The sequence below is a fragment of the Lepisma saccharinum genome, chromosome 24 (assembly GCF_977018435.1).
Source record: "Lepisma saccharinum chromosome 24, izLepSacc3.1, whole genome shotgun sequence".
NCBI lineage: Eukaryota > Metazoa > Arthropoda > Insecta > Zygentoma > Lepismatidae > Lepisma > Lepisma saccharinum.
In genome coordinates this window covers 36,847,460-36,862,209 of record NC_139252.1, presented here as the reverse complement: position 1 = coordinate 36,862,209, position 14,750 = coordinate 36,847,460, and the positions used below count along the sequence as shown (strand labels likewise).

The following is a 14,750-nucleotide window of genomic DNA, read 5'->3' as shown; positions in this document are numbered from 1 at the left end:
TAACACTATATGGGAAATAGAAAATTTTCTTAAAGGAGAAAACTTTGCTGCAATGACACTTGTTGTACAGGCTACATGGGGCAGGTAAACACGTGAAGAGCATATGAAAACATTGTCATGTAAATTTGTTCAATATAATTCAATCAAGGAAGTGATTTGAATCAATCACCCTGTATGTCATGGCAGCATGAAACACATGCTTGGGAAGGATTCTGTGGGGTCTCAGTTGTTGTAGCATATGTGAATACCACGTTTATTGACCACATATATGTTAATATGTCAATGACAAGTTACCAAAGTTTCTTTCAGTTTACAAATTTATTTCTGATGATGACTAGGTAGTTTTGTATATTAGAAAGTTAAGAATGCAGTCATGGGCTAAATCGGCCATAATTTCGGTTTATATTCTTGTTGATTGTATTGTATGATAGAGAAGTATATGTATAAAACGTATGAATTTACGAATTTGATTCCAAATGGCATAAATTGTGTGTGTAACGCCATACAAAGGAAGATACGATAGTAGTGAAGTAAGAAACCCTGCCACCTTGTGTTTCAAGGGAGCATCGCATGGGATTCAAGTAGAAGTGTAATTCCCACTAATTTGGATCTCACCTCTAACTGTAGCGCCAGCCTCGATTAGCCTATATGTGCATAAAATGAACTGAGAGGAGGAAGAAACCGTTTCAAATCAGGATTTGATTTAAGAAATCTGCCTTTGGCGATAGCATTTGAGTGACAATCAAATAGCAATAGAAACATGAGAAAGAAAAATCTTATGAGAAATTAAGAGTGAGATGGATGGGTGAGGACTGGCTCTATCCCACGACTCTATCTACCCTATCATTCTACATGAGAAACTTTCAGCAAAAATCACACATAGAGATAGGAAAGTAGAGATAAAATGGGAGAAAGGAATAGGTACGCAGAGATAGAAGGAAGGAGATAAAAATAAATATAAAGAGAGTATGAAAGAGATAAAAATAAATACAGATGGAGAAATACAGGAAGAAAAGAGAAAGAGATACAAAGAAAGAAAGAAAGAAAGAAAACGCAGAGAGAAGGAAATTGAGAAGAAGCAAATATCAAGAAAGAGATCTTAAAAGAGACAGAAATAAATACATATAGTGGAAGACAAGAAGAAAGTAGGAAAGAGAGAAAAAAAGAGATACAAAGGAAGAAATCGATAGACAAGGAAGAAATGAACATAGAGAAAAAAGAAAAAAACAAGAAAGAGAGTTTAAAAGAAATAGAAATAAATATAGACAGAGGAAGACATGATGAAATATATAAGGAGAGAAAGAGAGACATGCAAAGAAAGAAATAAATAAATAGATAAACAGAAAAATGAGGAAAGAGAGGATAAAGAAACAAGGAAAGAAAGCATGAAGGAGAGAAGAAAGAAATAGATAAACGAGAAACAAGGAAAGAGAGGAAAAGATGTAGCAAGAAAAGGAGTTTAAAGAGAAAGAAATAATTACAGACAGAGAGAAACAGGAAGATTGATTGATTTGTTTTACTTCACTTCGCTTTTCTGCCATTTTTGGCTAACGCGAAGACGTGATGAGTAATGATACAATGAAATTCACCAAGGGACACTCACAAACACTCATGCCCAGGCCGGGATTCAAACCCGGGAACCCTGGCGTTGTAGCGCCCTGTGCTAACCACTCCGCCACGGGGATCGGTGACAGGAAGAAAAAGAGAGAAGGAAATAGACAGAGAAAGAAGTATAGAGCGGAAAAGGAAATAGGAAGAGGTGTGCTTGCAGTCGCTACACGTGCCGCGTTCAAGCGGCACAATATCGGAATGAAGGCACTGCGTAATACTTTTCTTACGGTATGACCTCACTTCTAGTATGCTACGCAATTGTGTTCTTTCAAGAAGTGGTGAAGACATTCGGTTACTAAGAGAATGTTTGGAGACTAATTTTGATTGATAAAATACCATTTCTGCATCATATTTCATCATGACTTCAACGATTAAGAAAATCCAAGAAATTATTGTGGAACATTTAATGTTAAAACCACTTAACAAATCACAAAAGACCCTCAGAAACAATGCTGGATAAACATTGAAATTATAATTTGGAAATACTCCATAAAAATGTACCAACGTGACACAATGTTCCAACAAGAGTGAAGAATTGTGAGTGTATGTTGTCATGCTTGAGCGACACGAGAAGACTGTGGAAAGTTTCTAAATCGCTTTTTCCCTCTATACAGACGATCTTCAACTGCGATGGTTGACCTCAACGTCGTTCTAGGTCATTTCTGTGGTTTTGTGGGCTGTTGCTCTTTCTTTTCCTTCCAATGGACGAAGTTGAGGGACGGGATGGTTTCATTCTTGCAAGAATCTAGCAGATTCCTGTAAAGAGATCACTGATATTATCATGTCTTCCCTCTCTTAGACCGCTCTGGGGCGCGTTCTAAACATCGGATTGCGCTGAAACTTGGTGTAGAGGTTATAGAGACCATAGGGAAGCGAATGCCGACGTAAAAAAAGTAGTTCAAATTTTCGCCACCAGATGGAAATATGGCGCTGAAATAGAAGTCGAACATGCAAAACTTTATTTTTAGTTTATGTCAGCACGGAAGCGTTCGATATGCGCACCGTCAACGTGAATGCCCCTTTGGAAGCGTAAGATAGCATGATGAATGGTTGCACGATTTTTTTCCAGGAATGTTGTTCAGTCTGCACCAGATTCCAGCGCACATTTCCACCTGGTGGTGAAAATTTGAACTATTTTTATCCCCGTCAGCATTCGCTTCCTCATGGTCTCTATAACCTCTATACCAAGTTTCAGCGCAATCTAATGCTTCGAACAGGCTACAGATGGCTCTGAGTAGGGGAAATTTAATAATGAACACCTGGTGCTTTGCATTCAGACATCCATGGTAGCACGTACTACTCTAATATCATGTATAATCTATGTTCTATCTTTTCGTGTTATTGTTATGATGTTGATGCATGATGAATTGATTAAATGGGTGACAGAACAAACAAACATTGCATTTTGTATTTGCTTTATTTACTTCACTTTGATGCCCCTTTTGCCTAATCGAGAAGATGAGGGTGAAAAGTGATCGACATGAAATTAATGAAAGGACAATCACAAACACCTTTAGACAGCCCGAAGAAAAGGGCCACAAAGGATTATATTGGCTGTGAGTCCCGACGCCAGAGACTCGCAAGTCTGCAAAACGCAGTCCGTGCTAGAGAGGTTTACATTTGGGTGTATTTTGAAAGGGTCACTCCTTACACCTCTATCTCCTAGCTCTGTAAACTAATTACGCAAGCAAATTGAAAAACGTCAAATTTAATTTATGCTATTCGAATGCATTAAATGAAGCAACCGTGCATGTAGTTGTTTGTCTTGGTTCGTAGTTCATTGAAATTTCTGATACGATGCATTTTAATGCATCAAAATAAAATGGAGTATTAAAATGAATCTTAAAAGTTCAAAATTTTGAGCAACCGCAGATACTTTGCCCTTACGAGTTTCGTTCGATCATTAATATATGTGACTATTTTACTGTTATTCTTATTAATTCCTATTACATTGTTGCTAAACATCTGTTTCAAGTACATTTGATTCTTAAATAGGTTAGCCGGGACTGGGCCTACAGTTTAAAATTAGATTCCAACCCAGGAACCCTTTATTACAAGGATGTAGCGTTGGGCAGACGTTGCTAAAGATCTGGAAAAGGTTGACTAAAACATCAAGTTGAAATTTACAAACATATAGCCTAATATGTTACACAACATAAAAATAATATTATTTGTTGAATTTTTTGAAAGATTGGAAACATTATTTTAAGATGTTAAGAATTCAAAGTAACTTAGCTTTATTTGGAAATGAATTGTAGCGATTCTAGTAATACAATATCAATAACATTTATAAATATCGTAGAGATGCTCTTTTTGCGTAATTTAATACAGTATTCGAAGTGAAAAATATAAGGTCTAAGGGTATATCAGAGTTCTTTGCTAAAGGAGTCCTGAAGCCTTTGTTAAAGTTTAAGTTTAACGTTTTGTTACGTATCTCGGATCAGTGACGTCATGAGTGGAGAATAATATATGTACTCCTGTAGCACAAAATAGTTACTTGTGCTGATGCAATATCTCCTGCGTAAAAGGGTCTGTTGATTGAAAATAGTTTGTCCTATAAATGCTTGCAAGTATTCATACAGCTGTGATAAAGAAAAACACATTGTTTAACGAGGGATAGGCTATGCATATAAACAGGTGAAACAAGGGATTAATGGGAATGAAGTTTTTGTGCATGAAGTTTTATTCGTTTGTGTAACAAAGATGTCGCTGTTCAATTATTTGCACTATATTTTCATCTTTCCTAGTATTTCTTAAGATTGCAGTAATTGTAGGACGAATAATTGCAGACACTTTTTTCACTATTATGATTATTATCTATTACGTCTAAGAATGTAATTTTTTTATCAACTGTTATTCCAAAACGCAATGAAACTTTAATGCTCATTTTTGGAAAAGAAATGTTATGAACTTTTTAAAATGACTATTTTTGGTATTCGAGAATACTTTTACGTGTCTGAGGCGTAGAGATTTCGAGAACTGGTATAGGTCGATTCTGTTAACATTTCAATGATTATTGTTAAATTTCAAGTCACGCATTTCTATAACGTGATTAATCATTGTTTCGTAGGAGGGAACGGTATGCCTTAACTTCCTGCATTTGCGTTGCATGACTGGGGGCAAATGCACGAGTTCATGTTGAACCATTAAGCATTTCTACCTATTGAAATTGTTAACTTTTGTTCACTCGCTTTTACCTTAAGTAAACTGGGTTATCGTGGATGATTGATGTGGATGATAGGACAAATAGTAGTCGAACCAGACATGTCGTCACACATCGCCACTCTAAACCAGAACCCACTATAAGATCAAATTCATACTTACGTCGAATGTTGAAGTACAATTTCATCATTCATTCTTTCTCATCTTCGTAAAGACTAAATGCGTTGGAGGAGTGGGCAGCGTAACGCTTTACGAACCCACAAGTTCTGGGTTCAAACCCTGATCAGGCATGGGCTTAATATTGTTTGTTCCTTCACCATTGCATCAGTCATCCTCATCGTAGCGACTAACCGAAAATGGCAGGAAAGGGACGTCAAAAAGATAAATGGAACTATATCGAAAAATTATTCTTCCTTACCTAACCATTCATTCATACAATGTTACAGATTCTAATCATACTCCCTCTCTCTCTCTCCCTCTCTTACTTCTCTCTCTCTCCTTCCCTTACTTCTCTCTTTCTCTCTCTCTCTGTATCTCTCCTTCTCTTACTTCTCTCTCTCTTCTTCCCTAACTTCTCTCTCCTTCTCTTACTTCTCTCTCTCTCTCCTTCTCTTACTTCTCTCTCTCTCCTTCTCTTACTTCTCTCTCTCTCCTTCCCTTACTTCTCTCTATTTCTCTCCTTCCCTTACTTCTCACTCTCTCCTTCTCTTACTTCTCTCTCTCTCTATCCTTCTCTTATTTCTCTCTTTCTCTCTCTCTCCTTCCCTTACTTCTCTCTCTCTCTTTCTCTTACTTCCCTCTTTCTCTCTCTCTCCTTCTCTTACTTCTCTCTCTCTCTCCTTCTCTTACTTCTCTCTCTCTATCCTTCTTTTATTTCTCTCTTTCTCTCTCTCTCTCCTTCCCTTACTTCTCTCTCTCCTTCTCTTACTTCTCTCTTTCTCTCTCTCTCCTTCCCTTACTTCTCTCTCTCTCCTTATCTTACTTCTCTCTCTCTCTCCTTCCCTTACTTCTCTCTCTCCTTCCCTTACTTCTATCTTTCTCCTTCTCTTACTTCTCTCTCTCTATCCTTCTCTTACTTCTCTCTCTCTCCTTCCCTTACTTCTCTCTATCTCTCTCCTTCACTTACTTCTCTCTTTCTCTCTCTCTCCTTCTCTTACTTCTCTCTCTCTCTATCCTTCTCTTAATTCTCTCTTTCCCTCTCTCTCTCCTTCCCTTACTTTTCTCTCTCTCCTTCTCTTACTTCTCTCTTTCTCTCTCTCTCTCTCCTTCTCTTACTTCTCTCTCTCCTTCCCTTACTTCTCTCTCTCCTTCTCTTACTTCTGTCTCTCTCCTTCCCTTACTTACAAGGGAGAGGCAATTTGCCTGTTCATAAAGCGAACATAGAGAAAAAGGACTGGTAGTTAGACATATATATGTACACAGAGATAAAGCGAGAAAGAAGATATACTCTACTTCTCTTACTTCTCTCTCTCTATCCTTCTCTTACTTCTCTCTTTCTCTCTCTCTCTTCTTCCCTTACTTATCTCTCTCTCCTTCTCTTACTTTTCTCTCTCTCTCTCTCTCTATCCTTCCCTTACTTATCTCTCTCTCCCCTTCTCTTAATTCTCTCTCTCTCTCTCTTTCTTAGTACGTCTTCCTCTTTATCTTCTCGCTTTCTTCTTGTCCTTTAATTGATGCTAACATGTTTTCTTCTCTTTGATATTAATCTACTTTTTGCTGTCTGCATTTCTCTCTTGTATCTTTCTTTTCTGTTTCGTTTATGTAAACTTTCTATTCATTACACCAGGTTAATCTCTCTGTCCCATTCCCTACTTTACATTTTCCTGCGCGTCTATCTTTATCTGTCTCTATCTTTTCTCAGTGCATCTTTCTCTCGCGCCTCTTGCATGTAAGCTTCTTCCTGATTCAAGTTGCTTTCATCTCTTCTCCTCATCCTCTGCATTTGTGCGTGCGTCCTTGCCTAATTTCTGTCTCCCTCTTTAATGCTGTCTTCGATATCCATCTCTTATTACATTTCTATCTCCCTTCTCTGTATATCTACTTCTATCTAGGTGTATATCTTCTTTCTCGCTTTATCTCTGTGTACATATATATGTCTAACTACCACTCCTTTTTCTCTATGTTCGCTTTATGAACAGGCAAATTGCCTCTCCCTTGTTTCTCTCTCTTTCTCTCTCTCTCTCTCTCTCTCTCTCTCTCTCTCTCTCTCTCTCTCTCTATCCCCATCCACGCTACTAAAAATATCTTAGACTAAACTCACCGAGGGCTGGGTTTCTGGAATGCTGCTGGCTGGATAAACTTCAAGTCATCGCTATTATCACAGAGGACCCTCGACAATGTCACCTTCTTGAGTTCACCAAGTTGATCTGTTAAACAATTGAAGAGGAACTCTTCATCATTATATCATAGATTGAAACTCCAGATTAATGTATATTTACAAACAATTCCCCAAAACTAAAAATGCTCGATTGATACCAATATGATTCTGGCTGTCCATGTAATTTACTACACTTATGAAATGAACATTCAGGTTTTACAAAATAACTCACAATGGGTTACAATTGTCCAAACATGTCATACGATTTACAACTACCAAATCAATTCAGCACTGAAAGGGGAGGTTATCTAAGTGTCCCCCTCCGATTTCCCTGAAACTTGGCAAGTGTATAGAGGGGCCCAAAGGAAGAAATACGTGTTTTTGTGTTTCAGCTAAAAAAAAATGTTTTAGGGGGCAAAACCCCCCTCAAATGTCAAGATTAGGAGAAATTGAAGTGGGAATCTGACCCCGAAACCACGTAAATATGACACAGGAAGAACACGCACATACGCGTATAATTGGAACACACACAGCACAGAACTGTAGGATTGTCGGTACCAAACGCAAGTGCTTTCGTGAGGGACGATGGCGGTTGAAGTTCCGTGCTAATAGTACTGGCAGACACACAAGTGGGACACTTGAGATATGAAGTGCATACCACTGGCAAACACAGCTCTGTGCTGTGTATGTTCCAATTACGTATATGTGCGTGTTCTTCCTATGCCATATTTACGTGGTTTCGGGGTCAGATCCCCACTTCAATTTCTCCTAATCTTGACATTTGAGGGGGGTTTGTCCCCTAAAACAGTTTTCTAGCCGAAACAAAAAAAAACACTTATTTCTGCCTTTGGGCCCCTCTATGCACCTACCAAGTTGGGCCCCTCTATGCACCTACCAAGTTTCATGGAAATCGAAGGGGGACACTTAGATAACCTCCCTTGTGAGTAAACACATCACAACTGACCAAAGATGGTTAGAATTGAACAGAACTTTCACAAACCTCGTGCGTGTTTTCCCGTTTCGCCTTGGCCTATTTCGCCAGCGCATAAAAACAGGTTGATCCCCAGTGGTCAATTTGAGGCGAAATTGGAAGTCCTCTTTCGCCTTAAATTAACCACTGAAGATCAACCTGTTTGTATGTGCTGATAAGTCGTAAGGCGAAACGGGAAAAGGCGAAACGGGAAAAGGCGAAACGGGCATAGATTCACAAAACTACACACACAAGTTACAAATTTTACTCAAACGAATCAAAAATGTACACAAATCATCCATTGTCGAGATAAGTCACAAGTGCCTAAGCAAATCAGTACACACAGAGAGCCAGCCTACTTCCGTGGCAGAGGGGTTAGCACAAAGCGCTAATTCCCGGTCTGGGCATGGATGATCTTTGTGATTGTTCCTTCACCCGTTTTATTATATCATCATTCAATCCTCATCGTCGCGATTAGCCAGAAGCGGATGAAAAGGGACGTAAATTAACCTAATTCAATCAATCAACTATACCCAGAGAAATTTTAGAAATTCCTGACCATTCTCATTATTGGCTGTACAATTCACAAGTAACCAGTGGAGGCGATTAGGGGGACGAGGGGGGGGCAGTTGCCCCCCACTTTTCGCCACTTTTGCCCCCGCACTATGCTAAACCTTATCTACTAAGGGAAATATACTGTATTTGCCCCCCCGGTTTTGGAACCGAAGTCCGCCACTGCAAGTAAGTTACAACTCAAACATGTTACCGTGGTCGCCTTGTAATCAAGGGGGTACCGAGTTCAATACATGGTGGACGCACATTAAACAGTAGCTCGCATCCCACTTTAAATTGTAGGTCCAGTCCCTATTGATCTGAGCATAAAGTGGATATAGAACAATGTTCACTCAATCATTAATCAAAGCAAATCACTACTTAAAAAGATGAAGCTCATAATTGAAGGTTAATTAGCGTTAATTGTTAAACATTTCCGGGGTGAGAATTGAATTTTAGACATTACAGGGGAGGCGATCACTATTTACATATATAATAACTGACGATTTATTCTACGTCCCTTCCGAGGTTAGAGGAAAAGGGAAGATCGTTATACGTGATATAATTTAAATGAAACCGAACCTTTGTGCTAACATTTATTTCACACGAAATGCAATCTTTCATAAAGAACCATCTCTTGCAAATATATGAACCTACGCCTCTTGATAATGTTTCTGAGACAGGTAACAATGAGCTGGAACAAAGTCCGGTGAGTACGAAGGCTGAGAAAGGATCGATGTGTTATACTGGATTAGGTATTCAGTCACCTAGAGAAACCTGTGCGCTCGCGCGTTATTATGATGGAGGATCCAAGTTGTTACACCATTACAGACCTCTTTCGTCGCACCACAACGCGAAGACGGTGAAGAATGGAAACTTACGCCTAGATTTGTCGAGTTCAACACTGAATTTAATGATAACCTAGTGGTTTTTCTGTGCTTTCGTCCCAATCTAACAGCACGACCCAATCATGTACATAATATCATCGTACGTCTCACCTGTGCTAGCTACGCACCACTGCGTAATCAACTGTGTTCTTCACGATAGAAAAGATGTCACCAGTCTAACGACCACTTCCTTTGTTTTACCTGTTACTGCGCACTACATTTCAATTCTGCCAAGCACAACAAGTTTATTTTTGAACTAATGTAATTTTTTATTGAATTATTTCTCGTTGCCTGAGGAACTGTCTGGTGGAGATCGTCTTCCGATGAACCAGGCATGTTTATTCCCAACTACGAGTCATCTCGCTGACCTCCAGATGATGCAAGGATCAAGTTCAGTGCCATTTAACCTCCAGTTGAAGAGCTGACCGCAAATGGAAAAACCCAAAATTGCTGTAACTTCAAGTTATTTGCCCAACCCGAACATTGACCGCACATTGAAAAAACCGGCCCTAAGTTCATCATCAAGAAACTTACAGGAAGGTGCATACAAAACGCGTTAAAGTCAGCTCGGCATATAAAGAAATACTCACCTGCATCATACGATGAACTTTGGCGTTATCTTTACAAACGGTATATATAAATGCATCAAACATTAAACCTGATTCTTGGAAGAGACCAGAAAACCACATTCTAGTGCATCAATCGATGCGTTTCTGGTTCATCAAATAGATTTGGTGCATTTAGTTTTCTGTATGTACGACATATTGTCTTTATTGGACGTTTCTAAGGGTGATCGTTTTCTTCTAGACTTTAACGGAGGCAATTAAATGCTCTATGTTAATAATACCCAATATATTATATGACAGCTTAATTCTAAACTTAAAGTTGGAAATCCCTATTTAATCTTTGCCAATTGACAATTAATTGTGAGTTTCGCCCACTAGAAATGAAGATAATCTCCCTAGAAACTGCTAGAGAAAGCTTACCTTCTGAAAATGAATGAACCTGTTCTCCTAGCTCGTAGAAAAATCGATCTCCAATCTTCAGCCTCCTAAATTGTTCCCCAACGATGTACCTGAACGTTTTGCCGATGACAGCACCATCTGTCGGCCGCTCGCAAACTCCTGCTATGTAAAGATCAATGTCCTCGACGTCTCTGTACAGCCTCTTCACCTTATTCACGATCTGGATAACCAGAAGAGGTTAACAGCCAATTTAAAAAGTAGAAGATAAAGACAAGCAAAATTGAATAAATGAATACATTCTACAAGGAACATTATTTATTGATAATTTGATTTATTTTATTTCCTTGTTTAAGTTTGCCCTTTTAAACTTTCTCAAGTGTTGAACTCTCAGGCAAATATTTTAGATAAAGGGATATTTCCCAGTACACACTGAAGGCTGCAAAATGGCCACATGTGTCGACACGCCCATTCTCATGTCGGGATTCGAAGCCTGGACCCCTGGCGTCCATACGATGGGTATGAATGGTGCGCCCTCTATACGAATTAATCTTCTTGCTTTGAAGGGGGTGCCAATTCAGTGATATATTTGTGATTTCTTCGGGGGTTAGTTTTCTTGGGGGCGGTGCAAATTTGTGTTTACCAGTCAGTAAACTTAACTATTATCTCTCAGTTTTAAGTACCAGGTGGTTATAATTAAAGTGACGGTGTTCAGAGTGGTACAGCACGGGCTGTAATGAGAGTAGCAGTCTGAAACTTCGTAAATATGCTAATTCAGCAATGCGCTCGCGAATTATAAAAAAAAAAAAAAGTTCCAATTCTCGCCACCAGGGTAAAAAATGGCGCTGTAAGCAGTCAAAACTTGGTATAGTTACAGGAAAAACACTCTAAATCGCAGAAAACAATACCCTTTGTAATAAAATATCGCTACAATTTCACTATTCGAATTACATGAACATTACTAAAGGAAAAAGCAACAAGCGTCACCAACAACAACCAGGGAGCTCACACAATGGTTAGGCAATGTCACCGACTTTGACGTCAGAGTTTCGGAAAATTCCACGTTTTGATTGCTTACAGCGCCATTTTTTACCCTGGTGGCGAGAATTGGAACTTTTATTTTTTTTCATAATTCGCGAGCGCATTGCTTCATTAGCATATCTACGAAGTTTCAGACTGCTACTCTCATTACAGCCCGTGCTGTACCACTCTGAACACCGTCACTTTAATTATAACCACCTGGTACCTAGGTTCTAACGTATTTGATTAAATCTTATGATAACATTTACACGTAATTTAGAAACAGTATATTTACATTCCAAGCAGTGGCGGCTTTAGGGGGGCAAGGGGGGCAATTGCCCCCCAATTTTTCCTGCTTTTGCCCCCGCACTATGTTAAACCTTATCTACCAAGGGAAAGTAAACTGTCCTCCCCCCGTTTTGACACCTTGCCCCCTTTAGTTTTGGAACCTTGCGCCCCCTAGTTTTGGAACCCAATCGCCGCCGCTGATTCCAAGAATACTCCAACTCCTACACAAAATGAGCTATCTACTATAGTAACACGAAGACTTGACCAAATTTCCATTGACAAGTTCAAACTTAACGTCCATCTAACCTAAACTTAACGTCCACCTAACCTAAACTTAACGTCCACCTAACCTAAACTTAACGTTCACCTAACCTAAACTTAACGTCCACCTAACCTAAACTTAACGTCCACCTAACCTAGACTTAACGTCCACCTAACCTAGACTTAACGTCCACCTAACCTAAACTTAACGTCCACCTAACCTAAACTTAACGTCCAACTAACCTAAACTTAACGTCCACCTAACCTAAACTTAACGTCCACCTAACCTAAACTTAACGTCCACCTAACCTAAACTTAACGTCCACCTAACCTCCATACAAGTTTCCTGTGAACACTTTAATACATGTAAAATATGAGCACTATGCCACGAAAACATAAGTGAAAAACAGCTTGTTGTGTTTTTGGATCAGTTTAAGAATGGTGTCCTTTAATCCACAATAAGGCAGAGAACTCTTTGATGACTGGGTCATTAATGGAAGCGTTTCTGTTACCTAGTTAAGAAATGGTATACTACATGCTTTCAATTTTATTTTTCTTGAAGGGAATTAAAACATTCCTGGGAAAAAAAAAGATAATCTTATTTTGCCGGGCTTTCTTTTGTGGGAAATTCCCCGGCACCCCCTCCGTTTACACGCACACTGGGTACGTCATGGTGAAACTGATCTAGAAAAATTAATTCTTCAAGGTTATATTGAAGAAAAAAGATCCAGAGGTAGATTACCATTTTAATGAGAGGAAATAAATTACACAATTTCCCGTCAAACCTCCACATATATCCTTAAGAGGTGCATAAGAAAACAATAAGTACAGAAGTACAACTGAAGGATGTAGTTATATCATCACAGATCCCGAAATGTGTCAAATGACAAGCATGTGGACTCCAGTAATACATTAAAGAGCATAAACCTCATGATGACGCAATTTTGATGCATCAAAATACATACAGAAATACACTAAAGTGCTTTTACCAGCTGCGATACACTAAAAATGCACTGAGAAAATCAGAAAAAAACGTGTAAAAAAATACACGGTTAATGCACAAAAGTGCATCAGTAGCTAGGATAACTAATTGAACAATATTTTTTAAAAAAAAACTGTTATGAAGTTTCCCATCTCGATAGATATAAAGAGACACCAACATATGTGTATGGAGTGCTAAGTGACATAAATAACAAATTGACTCGCTTCGCGATTATTACACATACAAACTTGCATACTTACATGTACTGGTATTTCTGTAGTCAAGTTTTCGAAGTTTGAGGCTCTGGGCAAACCGCATAATTCTCTGTAGTCGTTGTAAGGTGGCAGGCCGTGGTCGCGCCCTCTCTGAATGTTCATACTAAGGAGGTCCAAACCAAAAGGTTTGTCGCCCTCGAATAAGTGGTTGGTGACCTTCAAGTAAAGAAAATACGTCTCAAAATATCTAATATGTATCATCCATCTACTTTAATAAAGTGTGTATACAACTTTCTCGTTGTAGAAGCCTGTCCGACATGATAGTAGTGATTTTTTTTGTACTTTTACACAAATCTTGAGCATAAGAATATAGAGGGTGGTGCAAAAGTAAGTTGACAATCTTTCTTTTGTATTTTACAGGTTGGTGATTCGTAATGGCGGCAACCTGACTGTCCAGGACAGAATGTGGATCCTGAAGAAATGCTGGAAATATGAAAATGCAGAGACGGTATGCGAGAAGTGAAGAGAAACCTTCCAAACTATAACAAAATAACAACACTACTGCCAACTTACTTTTGCACCACCCTGTATAATGGATGAATTCATTATCTCAAATCTAAGACGAGTGTCTTTCGATACTAGATCAATTGAACTTATGTAATTTGAAGCGATAGACAGAGTAGTGTTGAAGAGAAGATTGTGAAACCTGGTCAATTATACAGGGTGGCCCAAAAAGGTAACCGATCACATAAAAACGGTTTTATTTTCGGTTACCTTTTTTGGACCAACCTTTAGAGTAAAAAATGGGTGAGAAATACATGAAATAACGGAAAACAAATTAAATGGAAAGAGAGAGGAAAGTGTGAAATGGAAATAATAGGGAAATTGTGAAAATTAAATTAAATACAAGAAGCGTACACAAGAGAAGTGAAATTAAAGAGAGAAACTGAAATAAATAGTAGAACATTAAAGAAATGCAATGAAAAGATTGAATAGAACTCATAGGAAATGAAAGAAGGATACACAAAACAGAGAAACTGAAATAAAATGCAATAACAATAAGGAAAAATATAACATAAAATAAATAATTGATAAAAAATCAGAAAATTTGGAAGAGCTGAAAATTATGCCAGTTTCTTAATATGCCAAACTATATCATCTTGGATTTTTTTGTTAATTTTTTATGTTTTTTTCTTGATTCCAGCATTGATGATTTGGGTGCACGTTGTGCAGAATGTATTGTATCCGAAAAGTAACAGTCAATATCCATCTCTCCGTATTACCCAAAATACGCTACATGATACACAACCATTTCAACTTTAAGAGTTGTGCCACTGTAATAATCCGTTGTGTTATATAAGACACATTCAAACCGGCTAGACTTGGATATCAAGTTGTTTTCGAATCTCTGGGTATTGATCCCACGACCATCAGAACCAAGACGTTAAGGAAGACACTTTTAAGACTTGCGGCTGTCGAGATATACGTCAAAAAGGGGGTGCTAATGTGTTTTTAATGACTGT

The 14,750-nt window shown here is 38.4% G+C and overlaps 1 protein-coding gene across 1 annotated transcript in view; it reads right to left on the bottom strand.

The window, feature by feature from the left end:
* Window positions 1-2,006: 2,006 nt before the first annotated feature.
* The window catches only part of LOC145978153 (uncharacterized), an 86,942-nt gene continuing 74,198 nt past the window's right edge, over window positions 2,007-14,750 (bottom strand). The window contains exons 28-31 of the mRNA XM_083110593.1: window positions 13,273-13,443; window positions 10,486-10,684; window positions 7,034-7,139; window positions 2,007-2,367 (exon numbers count right to left, since the gene is read on the bottom strand). Of these exons, the coding sequence (XP_082966719.1) occupies window positions 2,268-2,367; window positions 7,034-7,139; window positions 10,486-10,684; window positions 13,273-13,443 (576 nt within the window). The 3' untranslated portion in view covers window positions 2,007-2,267. The remainder of the gene's footprint in view (window positions 2,368-7,033; window positions 7,140-10,485; window positions 10,685-13,272; window positions 13,444-14,750) is intronic.